The 20,255-nt window shown below is 48.1% G+C and overlaps 2 protein-coding genes across 2 annotated transcripts in view; one reads left to right on the plus strand and one right to left on the minus strand.

Moving 5' to 3' along the window:
* Positions 1-12,738, plus strand: part of Wsb2 (WD repeat and SOCS box containing 2) — a 25,022-nt gene extending 12,284 nt beyond the window's left edge. Inside the window, exons 3-9 of the mRNA XM_005344335.2 lie at positions 3,422-3,666; positions 3,819-3,950; positions 7,669-7,769; positions 9,843-10,015; positions 10,538-10,648; positions 10,755-10,862; positions 11,673-12,738. Coding sequence (XP_005344392.1) covers positions 3,422-3,666; positions 3,819-3,950; positions 7,669-7,769; positions 9,843-10,015; positions 10,538-10,648; positions 10,755-10,862; positions 11,673-11,835 — 1,033 coding nt within the window. The 3' untranslated portion in view covers positions 11,836-12,738. The remainder of the gene's footprint in view (positions 1-3,421; positions 3,667-3,818; positions 3,951-7,668; positions 7,770-9,842; positions 10,016-10,537; positions 10,649-10,754; positions 10,863-11,672) is intronic.
* Positions 12,739-13,551: 813 nt separating this feature from the next.
* Positions 13,552-20,255, minus strand: part of Rfc5 (replication factor C subunit 5) — a 10,668-nt gene continuing 3,964 nt past the window's right edge. The window contains exons 4-11 of the mRNA XM_005344333.2: positions 20,057-20,136; positions 19,191-19,264; positions 17,955-18,114; positions 17,295-17,376; positions 16,841-16,970; positions 16,362-16,439; positions 15,083-15,137; positions 13,552-14,201 (exon numbers count right to left, since the gene is read on the minus strand). Coding sequence (XP_005344390.1) covers positions 14,105-14,201; positions 15,083-15,137; positions 16,362-16,439; positions 16,841-16,970; positions 17,295-17,376; positions 17,955-18,114; positions 19,191-19,264; positions 20,057-20,136 — 756 coding nt within the window. The 3' untranslated portion in view covers positions 13,552-14,104. The remainder of the gene's footprint in view (positions 14,202-15,082; positions 15,138-16,361; positions 16,440-16,840; positions 16,971-17,294; positions 17,377-17,954; positions 18,115-19,190; positions 19,265-20,056; positions 20,137-20,255) is intronic.

Below are 20,255 nucleotides of genomic sequence, written 5' to 3' on the forward strand. Positions count from 1 at the left end.
ATGCCTCCAGACAATCCTTTATTGTATAAGATTGTTTTTAAGCCCAACATATTAAATGAAATGAAATAACACATAGTTTCTTATCCCTTTGAGTGAAGGGGCACAGAGGTGCCTTTCATTCAGATATAGAAATAAGAGTTGTGCTTTTGAAAAACTGGAGGTTCTAAGCTGTTTCATTTCTCCTGTGCCTTGTTCATTTTCCTCTTTAGAGACAGTCTCCCTGTGTGGTCCACACTGGTCTCGAACTACTGATCCTCCTCCATGTACCCCCTAAATGCTAGGCTCACAGGTGCAGGACCACCCACCTAGCACTGTGGCTTCTTTTCTTTCTCTTGTTTTTGTTCTTCACTCAGAGTTTCTCTATATAGCCCTGGCTATCCTGTAGACCAGGCTGACCTTGAATTCAGAGATCTGTCTGCCTCTGCCTCCTAAGTGCTGAGATTAAAGGTGTGCACCATGGCTTTTGTGGCCTGTTTTTAATTCTACCCCAAGATGACAACCTGGTCCCTGTGTCAGGCTCAGGCAGGTGTGAAAAGTATAGACAGTACAGAGAGCAGGAGTGTGTGCATTGATCAGGACCAGTAGAGACCCTAACGAGGTGACATTCGGCCATTTTGGATCAGAGGTAACAGGCACTTTGATTTTGGTGTCTGCATCCCAGGATGATAAGATGCTTCTCACATCTGGGAGCTGAAAAACACGGTGGTGAGGTACCTGATCGTTTAACAGCACCAGAATCCTACATTGCCTTTTTCTTCATCTTACCAATGCTGTTTTTATCTGGAACAGCAGCATTCTTTCTCCAGATAATGACTGGTTGGGCTCTGTGGGTCAGCTCTATCCTGACTGGCTCCTTCAGTATTGTGCTCTACACAGAAATGAGGGAGTCAGGGTTCCAACAAAACCTCTATTTTTTTTTGTTTTAATTGATTTTATTGAGCACTACATTTTTCTCTTCTCCCCTCCCTGCCTCTTCCCTCCCTTTCAGCCCTCTTCCAAGGTCCCCACGCTCCCAGTTTACTCAGGAGATCTTGTCTTTTTCTACTTCCCCTATAGATTAGATCCATGTATGTCTCTTTTAGAGTCCTCATTGTTGTCTAGGTTCTCTGGGATTGTGATTTGTAGGCTGGTTTTCTTTGCTTTATGTTTAAAAACCACTTATGAGGGCTGGAGAGATGGCTCAGTGGTTAAGAGCTTTGCCGGCTCTTCCAAAGGTCCTGAGTTCAATTCCCGGTAACCACATGTGCTCACAACCATCTGTAATGAGATTTAGTGCCCTCTTCTGGCCTGCAGGGATACATGCAGGCAGAACACTGAATACATAATAAATCTTTTTTAAAAACCACTTATAAGTGAGTACATATGATAATTGTCTTTTTGGGTCTGGGTTACTTCACTCAATATGACGTTTTCTAGCTCCATCCATTTGCCTGCAAATTTCAAGACGGCATTTTTTTTTTCTGCTGTGTAATACTCCTTTGTGTAAATATACCACATTTTCCTTATCCATTCTTTGGTTGAGGGGCATTTAGGTTGTTTCCAGGTTCTGGCTATGACAAATAATGCTTCTGTGAACATAGTTGAGCACATGTCCTTGTGGTACGATTGAGCATCCTTTGGATATATACCCAAAAGTGGTATTGCTGGGTCCTGAGGAAGCTTGTTTCCTAATTTTCTGAGAAACCGCCATGCTGATATCCAAAGTGGCTGTACCAGTTTGCACTCCAACCAGCAATGCAGGAGTGTTTCCTTTACCCCACAAGCTCTCCAGCATAAGTTGTCATCAGTGTTTTTGATCTTGGCCATTCTTACAGGTGTGTAAGATGGAAAATCAGAATTGTTTTGATTTGCATTTCTCTGATGACTAAGGATCAAAATCTCTATTTTTAAACCCTGTCATTTGACTGGAATGAACTAGGCTCACCTCTTAGGATGCAGAGACAGGCATATCTCTGAGTTCCAGGCCAGCCAGGGCTATATAGTAAGACCGTGTTTCAAAAAGCAAACAAATCCTGTCATTTTCTACAATGTCGGTAAACCTAGAAGACATCATAAAAAGTAAAATAAGCCGCAGGCCTTCATGTGTGGAATCTAAAGAAGAATCGCCTGCTAGAGGGCAGGAGTACAGTGCTGGCTACCAAGGGTGAGAGTGGTGTGTGTCTGGACATTGGCAAGGCTGTGGAGCCCCCGGGTGAGGGGGGAGTGTGTGAGAGGCTCACCCTTGTCTCTATACATTACACATGCACACCACCATGTTGTACATTGTAAATATATACAGTTTTGTCAACATACTGTGACATTTTTTAAAACAAATGACAAAAGAATTGTTGAGCAAAAGCAGACAGTGCTGCCCTGGGTGTATTCTGCTGCCCTCCGATTTAGGCTGGAGAGCCTCCATTTCTCCAAATGAGCTTGATACAATTTTTAACATATTGCACTACACGATTGACAGAACTGTGGTTTAATGGATCTTTTCAGGGCACATGAGAATATAGCAATTCAGTCACATGTGTTGTTAGGTATAGAATTCCTCATGAAATACATCTGAGCTTGCCTTGGGATCTGGGGTCCTCATCTGGTTTCCCCAATTGAGTGTACAAAAACTGTCAACATCACTCAGAAGAGTGGGTCTTCCTGTCTGCTGGTCACGTACACTGTGGAATAGTAAACACGCTTTCAGACCCAACCCTAGAGCGTCTACTTCACCTATGTCATTGTGGACAGTATTGGGTCCAGTGTGGACGGGACCTTGTGTCTGGGGCCTGAGCTTCACTTTCCTGGACTTGTTTCCCAGTAGAATGTGAAAGGTCATGGCTGGGCTGGGCTGAGAGGTCCCAGGGCAATGCCATCTGTGCAGTGCTGTGGCTACCTATTCTACTGATGGGTCACAGCTAGATGTGCTGCCAGGGAAGTAGGTGGAAGAGCCTCTTCGTCACCAAGAGTGCAGTGAGGGCAGACATGGGTATGCACCACATGGGCTATAATGGCAAAAGAGGGTTCACTCCTGGGGATTTCTGAGTTGTAGATGGGGCCTTGTTGAGCAGGAAAGCGGCATATGGAGAGTCTCCATGTTCTAATTCTGTCTGTCCTGCTTCTAACCCCTCACTGTGCCTTGCATACTTTCTCAGGGGGAAAAGTGTTTGTTTCTCTCCAGGACCCAAACCCACGAGAACTTGCTGAGCAGCGTGTGCTTGCTGGAGCCTCTGTGGTCTACTTATCCCACAAGGCAGGGCGCCCCATTGTAGGGAGCTGCAAGTTGGATGGGCCAGAGCAATGAAGCCTCTGTCCCATGAATTTCAAAAGGAAGTAAACCAGAATTCACCGAATGCCAGAAGTGGCTTCTAGGAATTGAGTCTCGATGGCATGTTGGTTGACATGGTTACAATTGTAGATTCATTCAGAAAATGTCTGCTTTGCCCAGCATCCCTAAAGGATTTGAAGCCAAAAGCCGGAGCAGCAAAAATGATTCAAAAGGACGAGGCAGCCTGAAGGAGAAGACACTGGACTGTGGTCAGATTGTGTGGGGGTTGGCCTTCAGCCCGTGGCCCTCACCACCCAGCAGGAAACTCTGGGCACGCCACCATCCCCAGGTGCCAGATGTTTCTTGCCTGATCCTGGCCACGGGTCTCAATGACGGACAGATCAAGATTTGGGAGGTGCAGACAGGTAGGTGTTTCTGGTTAGTAAGGGTCAGGGCGGTGTGCTCATGACATGCGGTCAGGCCCATAGGCTCCATCGACCTCCAGGCTGAGGAGAGTGGGCAGTGACTGCCAAGTCTGCTTCGCCTTACACTGACCAAGGGCTTCTGCTCCCTCCAGGGCTCCTGCTTCTGAATCTTTCTGGCCACCAAGATGTCGTGAGAGATCTGAGTTTCACACCCAGTGGAAGTTTGATTTTGGTCTCTGCATCCCGGGATAAGACTCTTCGAATCTGGGACCTAAATAAACATGGTAGGAGAGGCGCCTGAGGCACTTGCTTCCCTCATCTCACCAATGCCATTTTATATTTAGAGTTGTGTTCCTTCTCCGTCTTAGCCAACAAGTCTTTCAAAGATGTTCTTTTTGTCACCCGGTGTTCCCAAAGTACTGAGTTAAAGATATCTTAGCACCAAAAGTTCACTGTATATTCTCCTGTAGGGGCAGGTTCTAGACCCCCAGGACACCAACACCAGAGAGTACTTGTGCCTCTTATATAAACTGCCATAGACTGTGCCCAGAACCCACACATACGCCCTACTGTAAGCCAGCTCTAGAGGACTCCTGATCCCTAATGTGGGCAGTGCTCCGAAAACAGTTGTTACACTGTCTTGTTTAGGCAGCACTGACAAGAAGATTTTTATCCTCAATACAGGTAGTCTTTCTTAAAATTCTAATTTATTATTGTCTTTGGGGAGCATAACACATGCCACAGCATGGAGGTCAGACTGCAGGAGTGAGTTCTCTCCTTCTAGCCATTTGTGGGGAAATGATGGCAATAAAGTCTTCTTCCCTCTCTCACCATTCAGGGGTCAACACCAGAGCTGTATGGAACTGTCCCCTGTACACAGCTATCTCAAATAGAATGCCATAAAAACTGACCACCTTCAGAGAGACAAGTACTCTAAGCTGAGACCCTACTTCACAAAGACACCTTTTCTTTCAGGAGGCCCCCCAACTGGACTCCAGACCATGGCCTCCCAGCCAGAGGAGGCACTCTCCTCCAGGGAGTACTAGCAATGCCTGAAGAAGTTAAAAAATGCCCGCTAGGGGCTGGAAAGATAGCTCAGATGTTAAGAGCCCTGACTGTTCTAGAGGTTCTGAGTTCAATTCCCAGCAACCACATGGTCTCACAACCATCTGTAATGAGATCTGGTGTCCTCATCTGGTACCCAGACAGAACACGGTATACATAGTAAATAAATAAATCTTAAAAAAAAAAAAAAAGGCCTCTAAAAAGACAACATGGCATGCTGGTTGACAGCCTGCAATGCACAGGCTAGCTCATACCGAAAACCTGTTCTGGATCTCACATCCTTAGGGGCAGAAGCACTCGGGAATGTCTGATATGCTATCTTGTAATAGAGCACAGACGCACTTTAAAACATTAATATGCAGCTAGTCCACATACCCAGGAACACACATATGGATTTATTGTAACTGAACATAGGTTGAAATGCCTTTTAAAAAAAAGGATATCTGGGCAGGCAAGATGACTTAATGCTAAATGAACTTGCTGCCAAGTATGAACCCACATGGTAGAAAGAAATGGCAAAGGAGGCAGTCCCGCCTGAGAAGGGTCAGAACTTAGCTCTGGTAGCTGTTCTGCCTGCCATTATGTAACATTTCTCCTACTTCTCAGAAAAGAGAATGGTACCTTTAATTACAGCACTTGGGAGGCAGAGGCAGGTGAATCTCTGTGAGTTTGAGGCCAGCCTGGTCTACAGAGCAAGTTTCAGGATACCTAGGGCTACACAGAGAAACCTTGTCTCAAAAAAACAAGGGGCTGGAGAGATGGCTCAGAGGTTAAGAGCATTGCCTGCTCTTCCAAAGGTTCTGAGTTCAATTCCCAGCAACCACATGGTGGCTCACAACTATCTGTAATGGGGTCTGGTGCCCTCTTCGGGCCTGCAGACATACACACAGACAGAATATTGTATACATAATAAATAAGTAAATATATTAAAAAAAATCAAAAAAACAACAAACAAAACAAAGAAATGAGAATGGTAATTATTGCCTTAGTTTGGGCTTGCATAGTACGTACTATAGCAGTGGTTCTCAGCCTGCTTAATGCTACAACCCTTCAATATGGTTTCTTATGTTGTGACCCCCAACCATAACATTATTTTCATTGCTACTTTGTAACTGTTATGAGTCATAATGTAAACATCTGTGTTTTCCTGGATTTACGAGTTGGACCACCCCAAAGGGGTTGAGAACCATTGTACTGCTGCTTGGAGACTTTGTCAGTAAGCATGTGCCTCTCTTTCTGAAGGCGGCTGAAGTCTAAGGGTGCGGCACATGGCTGATGACAGGGAGTTCACTCCAGTCTGTAGATGTCTATTTCACAACACAAAAAGGGCAGGAAAGCTCTCTAGGCTTGCTTGCTTTCATAAATCACTAAATCCCCCTCATGACCAATTTAATTTCCCAAAGACCCCATTCCAAATGCCTTCACCTTGGAGATTATGTTTGTAGCCTATGAATGTTGGGGTTTCCACAGTCCGTAGCAGCTTGTAGCTGAACAGTTACGGAGGTGTTTGGAGTGTCTTCATCCACACCACCCGCTCACTACTAGAACCCTGGTAGCTTCTGTCTGTGCCTGGAGCTTGAAAACAAGCAATCTGAAATGGGCTTCTGCCCACCAGCCTGAGCCATTGTGTGCTCTTCTTTCTGAGACAGGGCCTCTCTATGTAGCCCTGACTGTCCTGGAGCTCTCTACATAGACCAAGCTAACCTCTCTGCCTTCCAAGTGCTAGAACTAAAGGCTTATACCCAGCTCTCATATTTTTCATGCTATGTGTGTAGAGCTTGCTCACCATGTAGCTTAGCCTAGCCTGGCCCTGGACTTCATTGGTGATTGTGTTTCCTCCTTCCCAGTGCTGAGCACACCTGATGGGAAGGTTTGAGGGGAGGCTCAGTAAATCCCTTGCTGATGGAGAGAATGGACCAGGTGACAGTGACTCAGAGTGGGTGGGACAAAGTGGATTTTGGGGAGTATTTTTTTTTAAGTTTATTTTATGTGTATGGATGTATGCACACAGTGCGTGTGTCTGCTACTCACAGAGGTCAGGGCCTGTCAGATCCCTTGAAGTTGGAGTTAAGGATGGTTGTGAGCTATTATGTAGGTGCTGGGAACCAAACCCTGGTCCTCTGCAAGGGCAGCAAGTGCTCTAACCACTGAACAATCTCTCCAGTCCCAGGTAGGGCTTTCCAAGAAAAGGGACAAGGTGTGTTACCAGGTGCCAGGCATTGTCTTACTAGCCCAACTTGCCATATTACATTCAGTTATGACTGCTAAATTGCTATAGAAGAGACCATGGTTGAGTTCCACAGCTTATCATTTATAGCCACATGTGCACATGAACTTGGTGAATTCTTGTGTGTTTCTTGCTTAGCTCTTTATGTCCCCATTGTTCCTACCTTCCCTCTTCTGTCTTCTACACTTCCCTTACAATTGGTAGCACATGTCACAAACCTCTGGCCATACTGTCTATACTTGTGAACACACACATAGTCCTGAACACACACATAGGGTTTTGAGGTCATTTCACAAAAACAGAATCTTATTCCTCATCTTTTCTCCTGTATATTGCAGTTTCATTAAGCAATACCCCACATGGGAAAATCTCTTTCTATTCCCTCTGGTCCGATGGGCTAGGTATACACTCCATTAACTCGCCTTGAGAAAGCACAGCACGTGTGATACTGTAAGTGCACAGTGCTGGGTTCATGAAAAGACTGTCCTCTGTGCTGTGCAGCTTTGCCCTGCTCCTCTGTAGAGGACGCCACAGGGCGTGAGCTCCTTGGCTTTCTGGCTGCTGCATTCAGACTGTAGGTATTGACTTTTTCCTAGTGCTTAAAATGCCAGGTCTTGTCCTGCACTAGAATTGGGTTTGGGCTCTGGCTGAGAACTAGATGGTTACCTCACGTTCTGAGGGCTGATTCTCCCTCTGCTCTTCTCCTGCAGGTAAGCAGATCCAGGTGTTGTCTGGCCACCTGCAGTGGGTTTACTGCTGCTCTATCTCCCCTGACTGCAGCATGTTATGTTCCGCAGCTGGTGAGAAGTCGGTAAGCATCCAGTGTGTGAATGTGCACAGCACTCTGCCTGTGTGCGAGTGTGCATGGCATGTGTGAGCCTGTATGTGAGTGTACATACACAGCATGTGTGTGCCTGAGCCCTACACAACTCTCTGGAAGCTGATACTTGAACATGACAATGGGAGAGGATTTGGAAATGAATATGTCATCTTTGGGAGTGTTTCCTTTTCCAGAATGGCCAAGTGCAGTATTTTTTTTTGTTGTTGTTTTGTTTTTCAAGACAGGGTTTCTCTGTGGTTTTGGAGCCTGTCCTGGAACTAGCTCTTGTAGACCAGGCTGGTCTCGAACTCACAGAGATCCGCCTGCCTCTGCCTCCCAAGTGCTGGGATTAAAGGCGTGCGCCACCACTGCCCGGCTCCAAGTGCAGTATTTTTAAATTATTTTTTTCTCCTTTGGAGTCCAGGATTTTAACAGGAGTGGTTTTTTTTTTTTTAATTTTTTAAATTTTTTTAATTTTTGGTTTTTCGAGACAGGGTTTCTCTGTGTAGCTTTAGTGGCTGTCCTGCAGCTAGCTCTTGTAGACTAGGTTGGCCTCAAACTCACAGAGATCCGCCTGCCTCTACTTCCTGAGTGCTGGGATTAAAGGCGTGCACCACCACTGCCCAGCCAGGATTTTAGAATCTACAGCCCACATCCAGACCTATTTCCTGTGAGTTGGAATCTCTCCAGTTTGATGCTTTCTGATTAGGATTTGCATTTCAAACCCTGATAGCAGCAGTCCTGGCCTGTTGTTTAAAGGTGCTAAAGCCCAGGGACACTCTGGAGAGGGGTTTCTGTTCTGTTTGTGTGACTTGGCTGACCTTAGATGTGATAGGATGGGACAGTTTGGAAGGGGTGACTGTTAGCATAGCTCAGGAACTTGATCATGTAATGTTTGGAATGAGCAATGAGCAAGTGAGGCATTTTCTTTTTTTTTTCTTGAGACAGGATCTTAGGTAATTGAGGCTGGCCTCAAACTCATTGTAGCTAAAGATGACCCTGAACTGACCCTCCAAGCTGCACCTTCAGGCCCATTTTATGCAGTGCTGGGGATGGAACCCAGGGTTTTGGGGAGAGTTAGGCAAGCTCTCTACTGAGCTCAAGAATTACGAAGATAAAAGGAAAAATGGAGCCAGGCAGTGGTGGCGCATGCCTTTAATCCTAGCATTTGGGAGGCATAGGCAGGCGGATCTCTGTGAGTTCGAGGCCAGCCTGGTCTACAGAGTGAGCTCCAAAGCTATAGAGAAACCCTGTCTCAAAAAACCAAAAAAAAGGGGGCTGGAGAGATGGCTCAGTGCTTAAGAGCATTGCCTGCTCTTCCAAAGGTCCTGAGTTCAATTCCCAGCAACCACATGGTGGCTCACAACCATCTGTTAAGAGGTCTGGCGCCCTCTTCTGGCCTGCAGGCATACAGACAGAATATTGTATACATAATAAATAAATAAATATTTAAAAAAAAAAGGGAAGAAAGGAACCCCTGTTTTGACAAGTCTCAGCAAGGTTTAAAGTTATGAGCTAGGTCAGATGCAGTCATGGGCCTGATTCCCAGGGGAGGGTGCGTGTGTCATCTCGATTTTTGAGACAAGGTTTCTCTTCTTAGTTCTGTCCCAGAACCCACTCTGTAGACCAGACTGGCCTTGAACTAACTAATCTGCCTGCCTCTGCCTCCAAAGTGCTGGGATTGAAGGTGTGTGCCACCATAGCCCTGCTTGCTAAGGTTCTTAAACCAGGTAAATGTTAAGTGTCTGGGAAGGGTGCTGCTGCTTGGTCTATGGGGCCCACTCCTCACCTCATAGCTGATGCTATGCTTGGTTTCAAGCAGAACAAGCTATTTGATAGAGAGGCACAAGGAGGGCTCAGAAAGCCATGGGAATGTTGAGTAGGCAACCTTCTGTCGTCTAGCCTGGCCTATGCTCTTAAAATGTAGTGCACCTTGTAAGTGCTTAAACCTGCATGGTGGGTCCTAGGAAGGCTGTAGAAAAAAAAAAATTATACTTTCCCTGGTTGAGGGGCAGGATGGGGATTGCTCTGGTGTCTGTGCGAGCACTTTCTGTCTTGTTGCAGGTCTTTCTGTGGAGCATGCGGTCCTACACACTAATCCGGAAGCTGGAAGGCCACCAGAGCAGTGTTGTCTCCTGTGACTTCTCTCCTGACTCTGCCTTGCTCGTCACAGCTTCTTACGACACCAGCGTGATTATGTGGGACCCCTACACTGGCGAGAGGCTGAGGTCACTTCAGTAAGGACTTTGTGGGGTTATACATACTCCCTTGGAGTCTGGAACGGGAGGAACAGCTTGGGTGGGAGAACGCAGCTGGCTCAGTGCTTCGGTTCAGAATATGAAACCAGTGACTCTTCCTACCTGTTAACTGTAGTACCAGGTTCAGAGTGACTCTCATCAGAACTGTCACCTCCTGTTTAATTTCTGTCCTTGCAAGCTTGCTCTACTTTTTCCTTACTTTCTGTTGTTTCCAAAGCAAATGATAGTAATCCTGTAATTATCACAGACTAGCCTAGAAAGGACTGCGTTTTCACTGTGGCATAAAAGTGGGGCTGACCTACTTCGCATAAGGAAATTAGCACAAGTGTTGATAACCCCTGACACCTTAAAACACTCGGGGCTTTCAGTGGGCCTTGTTTTCCAGTCTGCAGATGCTATGGTTTTACAGGAGCACAGCCAGAGCACTTGGCGTACTACCTGCAGGTGAGGATGCTGGGGGAGGGTAACCATCGGTCCAGACCTGGTGCTGTTTCTTTGTAGTCACACCCAGCTCGAACCTGTCATGGATGACAGTGATGTCCACATGAGCTCCCTGCGGTCTGTGTGCTTCTCTCCTGAAGGCCTGTACCTTGCTACAGTGGCAGATGACAGGTAAGGAGGGATGCGGGAGGCTGCCTTAGAGCTGATACTTGCGAGTAATGGCAGGCATTCTCGCTGGCCTCCAACTCAGCATACATGTAACCTCTCTCCCATCTAGGCTCCTCAGGATTTGGGCTCTGGAACTGAAGGCTCCAGTTGCCTTTGCTCCCATGACCAATGGTCTTTGCTGCACATTCTTCCCACATGGTGGAGTTATCGCCACAGGGTATGTATCTGTGTTGAACAGATGGGCAGTAGTATCTCTTGCCTATACTGTGACATTTTTTAAGGGAAGAAAGTGTCTAGAATAGTCTTGCCTAAGAAAATCTAAGGTTACATAAAATATTCTCTCCTGCCACTGTGTCATTTATAGATGTTAATAATTAACCTAAATGCAGCAAAAGACGCATATATGGCTCATATTATCCTGAATGGCCAATTCCACAAGGAGGCCTCAGATAAGGTGATGTGGCCACCTTACAGATGACGTCTGTAATTGATAGTGGCAATGTCTATTATGTGTGAGCCCAGGGCTTTCTCGTGCTAGGCAAGTACTCTGCTCTATCTCCAGCTCTTTTCTTTTTGAGTTAGTATGTAGAGGGGCTGTGATGTCATCAAAGACATCTGTTTGTGGACAGTGTCACTGTATTGCCCAGGCCAGCCTTCAACACTTGGGCTCGCATCCTGCTTTAATCTTTTTTTTTTTTTTTGGTTTTTCGAGAAAAGGTTTCTCTGTGGCTTTGGAGCCTGTCCTGGAACTAGCTCTGTAGACCAGGCTGGTCTCGAACTCACAGAGATCCGCCTGCCTCTGCCTCCCGAGTGTTGGGATTAAAGGCGTGCGCCACCACCGCCGGCCCCTGCTTTAATCTTATACAACAGTTGGGACCACTGGCATGGGCCATATCCTGGGCTCTCGTAATTCTATCAAACAGTCGTTATTTAGCAATTTATAGCCCATCCCAGTCAAGAGTGCACTTCAGTTTCTGGAGCCCCCTATTTCAAGGGGCCTGCTAAGGATTGGTTTCTGTTGTTTCAGGACAAGAGATGGCCATGTCCAGTTCTGGACGGCTCCCCGCGTCCTGTCCTCACTGAAGCATTTATGCAGGAAAGCCCTTCGAAGTTTCCTCACAACATACCAAGTGCTAGCACTGCCAATCCCTAAGAAGATGAAAGAGTTCCTCACATACAGGACTTTGTAGTAGCACCAGCCATCCTGACTCCTATAGAGAAGCAATGCAAGGGACTGGCTCGGATGGAGCCAGCAGACGACACTGGACCCGCTGTGGACCTTTCTCCCCATTGGCATGTGCAAGTAGGTCTGAGGGACTCCACTTCCGTGGTGCCAGCCTTACCTCGTCTTCGTCTGTTGTGAGCGTTGTGAGCGGCCTTCGTCAGTCTAGTTGTCTTGAAGCCAAGTGCAGTTGTGGATGTTGTTTGGATAAAAAGCGTGCAGGCTCCAGAGCCTGTCTGGTGATGGTCAAGTCCATACTCCCTTCACTGGGAAGTGCCTGCCACGTAGCATAGCATAGCATAGCATAGCACCTGCTGCCTGTGTCCAGTCAGTGCTGCATGGTCTGAGGTTCCTGGTCAAAGGAACACTCGTGTTTGGCAGGTGGTCTGGGCTGTGCCCCTCACCAATACACTAGTACTGGCTTTTACTTTTCTTTAAACAGTGGTGTGCATGTGTAGGAAATGACAAACAAGTACATCAGATCATATGAGGTGCTCCTCAACTGCATGACGGTCAGATGGCCATTTATCAGCACCATATTTATTTGTATTTTCTCAGCAGATATTAAGGTACAACTATGTTTTCTCAGTGGTCTTTAAAAGCCAGGAGTTCTTACGTGGCCCAGTTGTGAAGCCATGTCTAGTTGTGTGGAGTCAGTGTCATCACTGGCTCATGCTGTCATGTGCGTGCGTTTGTCTCTGCTGCTTGACCTCATGGGACTCACCCTCCACTTCAACTGCTTTAAACACAGCCCCTCCCAAGCACCGCTCTTCACCAGCGGCAGAGCTACCTGTTCGGGATGCCTCACTCACACAAAATCTGCCTTGGGAAAGTTAATATATTTTAAATTATTTTAAAAGAAACGCACCACCTTATTCTTGGACTTTTCTTAATTGATGCTTTATGGAGGCGGTGTTCACATTGTACAGTGTGTGTATGGAGGACTTTCCTCTCTTATCTGAAGAGAAACATTGCAAAATGAGGCTTTCATTGAAGGGAGAAGAGAGGGAAAAAAAAACCTGTCTCTGTCCCTTTTTTTCCATTAAAAAAAAAATCTTTTAAAACAAGCACAAAGGGAGAGTTGGACTCCAGTGGGCAGTTCAGGTTCAGCCATGTGACTGAGACACTGCCTCCGACCCTGACCACTTGGCTGCAGCTTCAAACTCCACTGGAAGACTTGGGGAGCAAGTTCTCCATGGACAAGCAGATCTCTCCTTTAGACAGCACATGCTCAACTTCAGGGTCCATGGTGCTGAAAATGCCTCCACCTCAGATGCACCTCACACAGCTAACCCGGTAAACAGCAGGTGGGTCATGGCACACCAGGTGCACTCCGTGTGAGTAGTGAGCACAGCCCCTCTCTAGCCCAGGGGAAGTTTGGTCCCAAGGGAATGCACACACTTTTCTACCTTGTACAGAAGCCTGCCAGAACAGCTTTATTAGGAATAGCCTCCAAGGAGAGCTTATCCTGTGACACTAGAGACAGCAGGCACAGGGCACCGAGCAGGCACCACCCCTACCGTGGAGGACTGGTCTAAGTGCAGCCCGGCCCCGCAGGCGGGGACAGTCAGTCACTGGCCCAGAAAGGCAGTCTGAAGACTAGCTGTATTTTTACAGTTTCTCTGCGACTGTCACAAGAGAATTTGGAACCTGCTGGGAAGCCTTCTGAAAAAGAAAAAGACAGTTGTTTTGTTTCTGATAGGGTTTATCTCAGCAGGCTGGCCTACAATTGGCTGGTAATTCTGCCTCAGCCTCTTGAGTCCTGAGGCTATAGGCATGTAACCACACTGGGCAAAAGACCGATTTGAAACTTTGTAACAAAACAGTTTTGATCAGAAACCCACTAGCACCCATTCAAAAGTGAGAAAGTTTAAATTCAGGGATGCAGACCCTAAGTTGGAAGACACCTGAAGGGTTGTTCAATTTGAACATCACACTGCAGACCTGAGGTAAGGCCAATTTTGTCAACTCGGCAACTGACAGTAAAGATTTAAAGCATTTCTCCCCCCACCCCCAAAAAGATTTATTTTTCCCTACAAAAGACAAGCAGTGTGGATAGTTACGAATTAAAGTTGCTTGGTAGGTCCCGCTCCAAAAAGCCACAGATAGCACTGCCCAAATGCCTGGGGAGAGACTTCTGTGACCATCTTTATCAGTAGTCCAGGGCAGTACTTCACCAGTGAGCAAGTCCTCTGTCACTGTTGGGCCTGAGGCAGGGCCAGCAGGCCTTGGAGTGGCTAGGCCTCTGAGACTATCAGGTCTCTGGTGACTTGAAAAGCAGCAATGAGGGAGCTCAGCTGTATCTTCTCATTGGTGCCAACGGAAAGTCTATACCTGTAGACACCAACCCCAAGTTGAGAATAAAGTACACCTAGGCCCTGCCTGTGAGTGGGAGAACGTGAGAGCTGCGGTGGCTTGCCAGGGGGCGCCAGAGCTGATAAACCCACCCTGCAGAGGGGTGCTGTCCATGTCCTCCAACAGTCGCTCAGTGAGCACCCCAATGCTTGCTCACTCACCAACTGGTCGACACTGCCGAGGACAGACTGAAAAGCTAGGACCAGGAGGCTCTGGATTCTACCCACTCCACCCCTGCAGACGGCAGGGGCATGTGTTGGGGGTTATAGACTGACACAACTTTTGCAGAAGGGAGCTGGAGGTTTGTGGTTTGGGCAGCAAAGCAGGGCACTGGCTGTTCATCTTGTCACTTTTAAATGCCTAGCCACCGAAAGCAAAATCATTCCCAATGCCGTGATAGAAAATGACCCGCCAGTGACAGCTGCTGGAGCTGGTGATACTGGCATCTGATCGAGGCCCAGTGTGCTGTCCACTTATATGACAGTGTTTACTGAACTGGGCAAAGTGGAAAATTGAGTTTGTTTGCTTTTCCTCCAGTGTGCTCCTGTATGCCACAATGTCTTAATAAGAGGATAGCTGGGCACCCCGAAACAGCCTGCGTACCCGATCTGTGGCAGAGCCAAAGGCTAGAGCTCTGAGGACTGAAGTGACCCTCTGCTTAGCCCTGGACTGGGCTGTGCTTGCCCTGCGCGCTATGCTCTGCAGGCAGCCCCTGTCCTCCAGCACATTCCACTTGACACTACCCAAGCTAGGTCGCCCATGTCTGAGGAGCATACAAGCTGAAGCCACACAAGCTGAAACTAAAAAGCTTACAGCAGGAGAGGGAACAGGCAAAGGATTGAAATTGGGAAAATACTCACTCAATGTCTGCCATCTTGATCAGTAAATGTATCCGAACTGAAGATGGAAAGTCAACTGTGGAAAAAGAAAAACGAGTAAGATGTGTCACTTCCTAATACAAAACACAAAACCACAGCCATCACCCATGGGACTTCTGACAGGGCCGAGCCTCAGGCCCATGACAGCCACCCGACCAGGAAACTGAGGATGGTACAGGCCCCGTAGGTCATTATCAGCTGTTTTGTGATTTTTGTTTGTCGTGTGGCTATGAAAATATCCAGGCTGGAATGTAGTTCAGGAAGAGTGCTTGGCTAGCAGGCATAAGAAGACTAATCACATCACCTGTATCACCAGAGCACAGAACACTGAATCATACGCATAGTCTGCATCCCAGTTCGGGGACCTAGAACACGGACAAGTCAAACACTGTCCATGGTGGGTGAGAGCCACACGTTAACTAGAAAGCTCACACCAAGTTCTGGAGCCAAACCTGACAACAGGTTCCACACAAGCACACGGTACTGGCTGCTTGATGGAGCCTCTCCCTTTGGAGCAGGCTACTGGGAGGAAAGCTTCTAAAACATTATATGGAGGGGGTCCCTGAGAGCTTCTTAGAAAAGCTGGCACCTGGGCTGGAGAGATGGCTCAGCGGTTAAAGAGCACTGACTGCTCTTCCAGAGGTCCTGAGTTCAGTTCCCAGTAACCACATGGTGGCTCACAGCCACCTATAATGAGAGCTGGTGCCCTCTTCTGGCCTGCAGACATACAGACAGAATATTGTATACATAATAAATAATTTAAAAAAAAAAAGAAAAGCTGGCACCTGGCTCTCCCTACCCCCACCCTGCTGACTGAATCATCTGGGCCGACTCCCAGGTATGGCCCAAGCTGAGATGACCCCAGCACAGCAGATAGGAAGCAGATCCTAAAGGCTGCTATTTACACAATCTCCTCTCCGAGGGAGGTGGTCCTAGAAATACAACTCATGAGCCGGGGAGCAGCTTAGGATGCCACAGTCCTGGGTTCTGTGGAGACCCGAGGTGAGCCACATGCATGTGCAGGGCCCTGGGTTCAGTCCCTACCCTAGAGTGTGGACATACAACAAGTGAAGAGTAAAATATCCGCCTGCTGCGCCAAGACATTCCCTCGAGGAAGTACAGCTCGCTGCTCACCCCGCAGCCCAGAGATGAGGAAGGGTTTGGACAAAGCTTTAAAGCAGTTCAGAACTGCTCCTGTCATACCCTGGGAGACACCCCAAAGCTATGCCTCCACCCCACTCCACACCCGGCCACCAGTTACCTCTGTGCACAAACAGGTGAACCTCGGTCAGGATGTCATGCAGAGCCAAGCCCTTCAGAGTCTTCAGCTCCATGATGTCTGCGAGTAGCAGTTAAGGGATGGGCAGCCATTCCAGAACATGCTGCAGGGAGACTTCAAAGTGAGGCTTTTCACCCCAGCACAGACAGATGCCTCTCCACTTGGAGCTACACGCAGGCCTAACTCTAATTTGTCCCACTTTATCTTCAATAAGGCTTCTCTTAGAGTGCAGAGCAAGTGGCTGCTTAGACCACACCCCGTTATCTGCAGCTTTTCATCTCAGTGCAGACGGAGAACCTCCTTTCAGCCTCTCACAGGCCAGTGCCATCAGGAAGAGAAGGGTTCTCTCCACCTGAGGACACCTGTTTCCCATCAGCTGACACCCTTTACCTGGATGGCTGCAGCCTGGGCCCCTAGGCCCCCCCAGGCCTGAACCTGGCAACAATCACCAGAAAGGATACTTCTGTAGGCAGTGGTGAAGTCTTGATTTAGCATCCAGTCCAGAATGTTGGCAATGTCTGTCTTAAGGGGATGCCCGGTGCAGGTGTAGACAGTCTCTTCTGTCACCTTCCCAAAGGCCATATTGGTACTCTGCAGACAGGACCCAGGCGCTGTCAACAACTGCCTTGCCGCAGTGACAGGCACCGTCAAGGACAGTGTGGATCCTGTACTCTCTACACAGGAAGCCACTCTCCGCTGCCAATGCTGCTGCTTGCTGTAGAGTCAGCATCCTCCCCCAGCTTCTTGCAGCAGCTCCGAGTCTCCATTAGGAGAACACCCAGGCAGAGAACTGGTCCCCCGACAAGGTGTATCTTACCAGGTCTAGGCTTCTGAATGAATGTATGGATTGTCTGTCTGTCTGTCTTGTAAAGCTATTCAAAACAATGGTTTAATATGCCTGGAGCAGGTTCATACCTGCAGAATGTTCAAAGCCCTTCGCATATCCCCACTGGACAGAGTGACAAGGGCCTTCATTCCATCTTCACTTATATCAACACTAAAAGGAAACAGGAAAAGGAGTTATAAAGTCGTCCCCCTCCCCAAGAGCACAAACACCCTCAACCATGTAACAAGATGGCCTCAAATGATTAGAGCTTTAAAAAAAAAGCAACAGGATGGTGGTGACAGTACTTTCCTGACCTATGGCATCTAGAAGCTGACACAGTGCTTAGGGCGTGTCATGCAAGTAGCCATGCCGCACCCAGAGTCTTAACTGTGAACTAAGGCCCTAAGGAAGCTGCTGCCATGAACGACTTTCTCTGGGAAGAAGAGGCCACAGCCCTGCATCTGACTGCTCAGAATGGATGTCTCAGAACCTCCCTTCAGCCAGGAGGCAGTATCTCCAAAGAGGGACCCAGCAAGTCAGTTCCCATGACAGGAACAGCTTTCAGGAAAGCAGGTGAGGGGTCAAGAAAAATCAAAAGGGCTCATGAGGTAGAATGTCCAGGGCCCATAGAAAATGACAGCAGCCAGTGGTCCCCAAGGCTTCCCCTTGGACTGGGCGCTCTGCCCAACTTGCCTCCATGCCACTCAATGCCCAAGACCCTCCCACTTCCTTCTTATAAAGCAACTCACTTCTCCTGTTCTATTACATGCTCCAGGCGAGGAACCATGAGTTCAGGCGTCAGAGGGCCAAATCGGAACCTTGTGCACCTTGACTGCAACGCAGGGATGATCTTGGACAGGTAGTTACAGATGAGGCAAAACCTGGTGTTCTCTGTGAACTTCTCGATCACTGGGAGACAACCAAACACCTCACATCAGAGTCCACTCTGACCATTCAGAAGGTTTAACGACAGTAGGAGTGGGGACGCTAGCTGCCCGCAAGGGCAAAGGGAGATAAGGGGTGTTGAGCAATCTGTCCAGCTCAGCCACCTTCCTGTGTAGATCTCTGTGGTCCAGGCTGGCCTCAAACTCCAGGCGATCCACCCGTTTCAGCCCCTGGAGTGCTAGGATTATTGGCCCTGAGTCACCACCCCCAGCTGCCACTACACTTTCAAAGCTAACAAACACATCATTAGAATGCTCAAAATGCTGCTTCTTATGATCTGCCACAATCCTAGCACATGAGTCCCATCCCTTCATGTAAGATGTCGTCTGAAAGGCTGCCAAGGTCACCTTCCCGAGGCAGGGGGATGGCTCTGTGTACACTTCACTGCAGCCATGCCTGGAATCTAGGAGCATCCAGGGAGCAACAGCCAGTGCTGAGAGATGCACAGGACACCAGTGTCACTCTGCAGGGACCCAGTGTCCCCAGAGATTTGCCCACGAAGGAAGGACGCCAACACTCTAAGACCAGACGCAATTCTGTTCCCTCCTCTCTGCTATGAGTGCTGTCGTTCCTCCCCCCCAGGTGTCATCTCCACAGGCTCCCGAAGCTGCTCTTCACTCACAGCAGATTCCCTGGGAGTGTTAGTGGGAGCTGCTCACAGAAGGGTTTTTAACAGGAGTGACACCAGCCCCATTCCACAGGAAAATACGGCTCAGTCTGCACTGTAGCCACTCTGACAGTCTTGCCTGCCGTTTGTTTTTTTGCCCAACGGTGGTGGGTCTGCCGGTAGATTAGGAAATTAAGCCCTATCCCCACTAAATGACACAGACTCCAAATCTAGAACAGAAGCCATCAGTAGAGGAGGACGAGATGACAGGGACTAGCTATACTCAGGTGATGAAGGAGACCTGGCTACAGGACAGTCCTGTTTGAATCACCGGGACTAAGAGGTGCCTCCTGTGGGGAAAATAATCTCACCCATAATTCCTGGCTTTCAGTATGCTCCTGGCCAACATGTCAGGTGGGGCAGCAAGTCTTACCTCGTCTCAAGGCATTCTGGGCATCTTGAGTCATGGCATCAGCTTCATCCAGGATCACAAGCTTAAATCCTTTCCTAGGAGAACAAACACATGCTGAGGTTTCCTTAGCTCCCTCCCACACCCAGGCCGAGCCTCCATCTTCACACCTGGGTACCTCAAGACCATCTAGTCTGAGAAAAGACCTTGAGGAAGGCTGACACCCGTGTTCACGCCTGTCATGCCTTCACTCGTAGCCAGAAGTGAGGGCTAATTTCTTCTTGAATCGTCCTTCATTGTTCATAGTATTCTTTTGCCTGCTGCTTGTTTGTGGGGCTGGAACCCAGGGCCATGAGTAGTAGGCCAAGCAGCTACACACACCCAAGCCATTTATTACACTGTGTGTGTGCACACGCACCGAGTGCCACAGCACAAACAAGGAGGTCACAGGATGACCCGTGGAAGTCAGTTCTCTCCTTTTACCATGTGGGTCCCAGGGATGGAACTTGTCATCAGGCTTGGTGGCAAATATTTTAACCCACTGAGCCATCTTAACAGTCCCTTCCTTTTCTTATTTTGACCACTATGCCAGTCATCCTTCCTGACCTCAATTATCCCTATTTAAATTCAGACCAGCTCTTCCAGTCTTGCCCAGTTAACGACCACATGGAGCTGATGTTCCCAAGGGTTACTTCTGATGTAGGTTCAGGCAGTACCCTGCCCTAGCACCCCCACATCTCCTGGACCATCCCTGACTTGTCTGTTCACTTCTAACTAAGCCATTCCTTCTTCCCTTTAGACATTGGTCAAAGGGAAGACCAAACAGTGATGCTTATGTCCTGACTTCATGTGCTGAGACCTCTAGGGAGAGAAATACATAGAATTCTTACTTGAAGATTGTCCTTGTGCTGGCAAAGCTGAGGATTGGCCCCCGAACGATATCTATTCCTCGGTCATCGGAAGCATTCAGCTACACTCGGAAGAGAGGCTGCAGTGAGAATCACACCCTATGCCAGCTATAAAGTCCTGTCTTCTCGGCACCCCAGTAGTGCCAGCTAGTTCTCTAGATCTGACAGCTAAGATACTCCA

Source organism: Microtus ochrogaster, chromosome 2 (genome assembly GCF_000317375.1).
Source record: "Microtus ochrogaster isolate Prairie Vole_2 chromosome 2, MicOch1.0, whole genome shotgun sequence".
In the NCBI taxonomy this organism is placed as follows: Eukaryota; Metazoa; Chordata; class Mammalia; order Rodentia; family Cricetidae; genus Microtus; species Microtus ochrogaster.